The sequence below is a fragment of the Pinus tabuliformis genome, chromosome X, assembly GCF_031772625.1.
Source record: "Pinus tabuliformis cultivar Carrire ecotype Pingquan chromosome X, CPIR1, whole genome shotgun sequence".
NCBI classification, from domain to species: domain Eukaryota; kingdom Viridiplantae; phylum Streptophyta; class Pinopsida; order Pinales; family Pinaceae; genus Pinus; species Pinus tabuliformis.
Genome location: NC_142308.1, coordinates 51534859 through 51539386, shown reverse-complemented (window position 1 = coordinate 51539386; position 4528 = coordinate 51534859). Strand labels below are relative to the sequence as shown.

General features: G+C 34.2%; 1 protein-coding gene across 1 annotated transcript; it reads right to left on the bottom strand.

The window, feature by feature from the left end:
- Window positions 1–3550: 3550 nt before the first annotated feature.
- Window positions 3551–4015, bottom strand: LOC149138284 (uncharacterized). The gene has a single exon (XM_089450312.1). The coding sequence runs from the start codon at window positions 4013–4015 to the stop codon at window positions 3551–3553; it is 465 nt and encodes a 154-aa protein (XP_089306438.1).
- Window positions 4016–4528: the final 513 nt, after the last annotated feature.

The window sequence follows — 4528 nt, the reverse complement described above, 5'->3', positions numbered from 1 at the left end:
TGGCATTATGGGGCATTTTATGGTTCACATCTTTTCTCAATATCCCCGATATTCATATATATGGGGATTCAAAGATTATCATGGATCATGTTAATGGGAATGCACATATCAAACAATCAGCACTACTTGGATGGCTAAGGAGAATTGATAATCTTTGGACACAGCTTGGGAACCCTCCTATCATGCACACAGGCAGAGAATATAACCATCTTGCGGATGATCTCTCAAAGAAAGGGCTTCAAGGAATAGTGGGAGAAATGCACATGGATATAAAACTGGAGGGAAATGTACTAAGCACTGTGGAGTTCTCATTCCCTGGATAATTTCACATTTATTTTCTGATCTTTTTTTGTATAAATTTACCTCATATTTTTGTGTGTAACAAGTAGACAAAACAAAACTCGCTGATGAAATGGATTTTTACAATGATACACAAAGTAAGAGGGATGAACTTGTTTCATTACATGGTCATTATTATGGAAGTATTTGTTCAGTACTCTCTCCTATATTCCACTAGATGTTCGCAGACCTTTTTATTGTCTATATACTCCCTATATGTATATCTGTTTATATGGACAATTTGATAGGGTTCACATGTTCACGCAGCCCAGATGGTTTTCTATGATGACACGGGCACATGAAGTGTACATGATCTTTATGATAATAGAGTGTTTGAATCTTATTTTTATAGTTGAAATGGATTCAATATCGTCAAGAACCCATTAGAGTGCTCAAAATCCTGAAATTTGACAGTTGTTTTCTGTTAGATTTTATTATATTCTTTCTTGTTTTTTTATTATTTTGAGAACTAATTTGTAGGCTCCTTAGACTAGGATTTATAAAAATTTCAAAATTTTCATTTTTAACTGTATTTCTGACTAGGTCCATACCACAAAGAAGTGCTTTCATTTCAATTAAATAGCATGTCCTTGGATATTGACCAGTATAGATCCATCTTAAGTACAGATCTAACATGAGCCCAAGGATCAAATTTCTTCATGTGAAAACTTCTTTAGAGTGCAAAATACAATGTTATTTTTCATTGTTTAAATTGTATTTTTAAATGCTAATAGAGTATATATACGACCAAATAAACGATTTAATCATAAAAACTTAACCTTTTCATCATACATATATATAATACTTTTAAAATGATATATATACATATATATATATATAATTGACATTAAAATATTTTATATAACATCTACATCCAAATTAAAATAATTAAAATGATTTTTTAATTATCAACGTATTTTTAAGTATATGTTACTATTAATTCATATTAAAATCTCTTATTGATAACCTACATTGAATATTTGTTTATTAACTATATATATATATATATATATATATATATATATATAAAGTTGATACATAAATTAGTTAATATAGATATTCAAATAGTTTATTTAAATCACTTGAAATATTTTTGAAAAATATAAAATTTAAACATTTTTTTACTTTAGATTACTTTACTTCATATTCATTTTTTATTGTAACCGGCATTATTTTTTTATTTACAACATAGTTTTTATTTTTATTTTAAAGGGAACGGAAAGACTTACACATCCCCTCATACTTCGCTGTAGAATGAGTCTCTCTCAATAAATAGAGTAGAGTGGAATCGCATGTCCTTGGATGTGGAATAAATAGAGTAGAGGGTAGGCAAAATAAACTTAAGTAGTATAGAGTGAAATAGCATGTCCTTAGATGTCAAATAAATAGAGTAGAGGGTAGGGCAACCCTCATACTGGGCTCTAGAATGAGCCTCTTAGTGCAATAAATAGAGTAGAGTGAAATGGCATGTCCTTGGATGTCGAATAAATAGAGTAGAGGGTACAGCAAAATAAACTTAAGTAGTATAGAGTGAAAGGGCATGTCCTTGGATGTCGAATAAATAGAGTAGAGGGTACGGCAAAGTAAACTTATATAGAATAGAAGGTACAACAACCCTCATATTCGTTGTAGAATGAACCTCTCCCCTCAATTAAAAAAGAGTAGAGTGAAATCGCATATCCTTGGATGTCGAATAAATAGAGTAGAGAGTACAGCAAAGTAAACTTAAATAGAATAGAAAATAAGATGACCCTCATACTCATTGTAAAATGAATCTCTCCTCCCAATAAATAAAGTAAATAACATGTCCTTGAATATCTAATAAATATAATAATGGGTACGGCAAATAATAAATATAATAATGGGTACGGCAAAGTAAACTACTTAAGTAGTATAGAGTGAAATCGCATGTCCTTGGATGTCGAATAAATAGAGTAGAGGGTCGAATAAATAGAGTAGAGGGTAGGGCAAAGTAAACTACTTAAGTAGTATAGAGTGAAATCGCATGTCCTTGGATGTCGAATAAATAGAGTAGAGGGTCGAATAAATAGAGTAGAGGGTAGGGCAAAGTAAACTTAAGTAGCATGCAGAAAAGCAATTGGGGTACTGTACAGTGTAGAGTACAACCTTTTGCTTGCATTGCATTGTTGTTGCTGTCGATCGAACTCGTGACATGCTATGTGGTATTTATAGTTTTCAACACTACGCCACAGGCCACGGATCCTATAGAGTATGGATCAACTAAATAAACCATAGTGCTGTAAGTTATAGGAGAAACAATATAAAAGAATTAGTTCAATTTAAGGAGATTAATATTACAATAATAACTTGGTTTATAGAACTTAAAACATTTGAAATGCTAAGAGAATAAATATTACAGGACTAACCAACTTGGTTACATGACTTACATCTCGAAGTGAATTTTCTGCATACAAATTACAACCGAGGAAAAATCCTTGATTTTCATTACTATACATTACCCAAGAAAAAAATGCCTCTGTTTCAAACAATCCAAACGTGTTCGGTTGGATTTGTATCATGAACTTTATATCACCGCCTATTTACAGCAATTGGCCTTTATTGGACTGGAGCGCTTTTGTAAGGGCTCAATTTTTCATATTTAGAAGAGCATAAGTCCATCATCGGAGTAGTTCGAAAAGTCAATGAGTTCATCAGAGTAATTATAAAGAATTAATCAATAAGTAAATAAATTCATCCTTTTCAATCCACTTTATTTCTACAGTTTTTATTGATTTAATCTTTCTTCCAAAAAGATAAAATTCTTTACTAACTAACTTAGTCCATTAACAAAATTGGCAAAATCTATATTCCATCGTAGTTCTCTTAATTTAATCAAACCATTTGCATATTTAGCAAGCGCTCGAGTACATAATAGAGACTCAGATTCAATATAAAGCTACGTCAGAAATTCTGCATAATCACTATATCAGACTTCCTAATAACCTTATATAGAGATTGGCAGATCGTCTTCATATCACTCATTTCTCCCTCCTCTGGTTTAGAGGCAATTCATAAACAGAATTGGCATAACAGATCCAACAGAAATGTGGTGTGAGTTCCCATCTAACAACTCAAATATATGCAAGAATCTGTGTTAAACTCCAATAAACAGAGACCCACTTCTGAATTCATCCATACGATCATGCCCTTTGACAGCTTACTGAAGCACAATTAAATCTGCTGTTGTTCATTATGAGCACGTTAATGTTTCATGGATGGTTTCAAGCCTCCTTAACCTGAATGAAGCTTTCCTAACAGAGCCAATGACCCCTGATCCTCCTGCAACCCTGCCGGCCTTTTCTTTTGGGTGGGGACTTGGGATTTTCCAGTTATATTGGCAGCCTGTCGATCTGATGGCCGAATTAACTCTGCCCAACATCTCAGCCATGTCGGACACTGACAACACGTACTGCAATTTACGTAGTGGAACAAGAAAATAGATCTGGCCCATCTCCAATTCCTCTTCTGGATCAACAGCCACCGTGTAACGATTAATGTACAGAGAATCCGAGTCACATAGGAAGTGGTCCGGATTTTGTACAATAATCTCTCCTGCTTTGATCTGCTCCCCGAATTGTGTGAGAGTGCCATCTGAGAAAATAATTTTTGCTGTGTGGCATTGAATTCTGGAAGACATGGAGGTGCAGGTACCCATTATGATTAAAAGACCTCGGATGAATTTAGAAACTCTATACGCTTATCATATAAACCTGGATGTGGATTCCTATGACTGTTTGCCTGAAGCTTTATTAAAGAGAGTACCTGTGTACAGGTGACGATAGTGAAACAGTCAGCCATCTCTGACGTTCGGTTGGGTTGCCTACAGTTCTTATCCGTCTGACGCAATTAGCCGTTTATTGGGCTCATATCTTCTTCCTTCCAGCCAGCATCATTAATAAAATTAACGGACTGTCCGCAAATTTTTTATGGGGTGGAAACTCCAATCTGAGCAAAATCCATTTGTCGACGCTGGACAAAATCTCTGTGCCCAAGAAGCTAGGTGGTTGGGGTTGTTTGATATGCGATCTTTTGGAAGAGCGCTCTTATGCAAATCGCTGTGGAGAGGCATTTTTGGTGATGGTCTGTGGAGTCTTACTATCAGAAAGAAATATCTGCAAGATAAAGATCTGGAATTTTGGTACAGAAGGGGATCTATCGGAGTCAGACA

What these genes read in the sequence shown, in the direction of transcription:
- LOC149138284 (XM_089450312.1), bottom strand. Translation starts at nt 4,015, where the DNA reads ATGGGTACCTGCACCTCCATGTCTTCCAGAATTCAATGCCACACAGCA.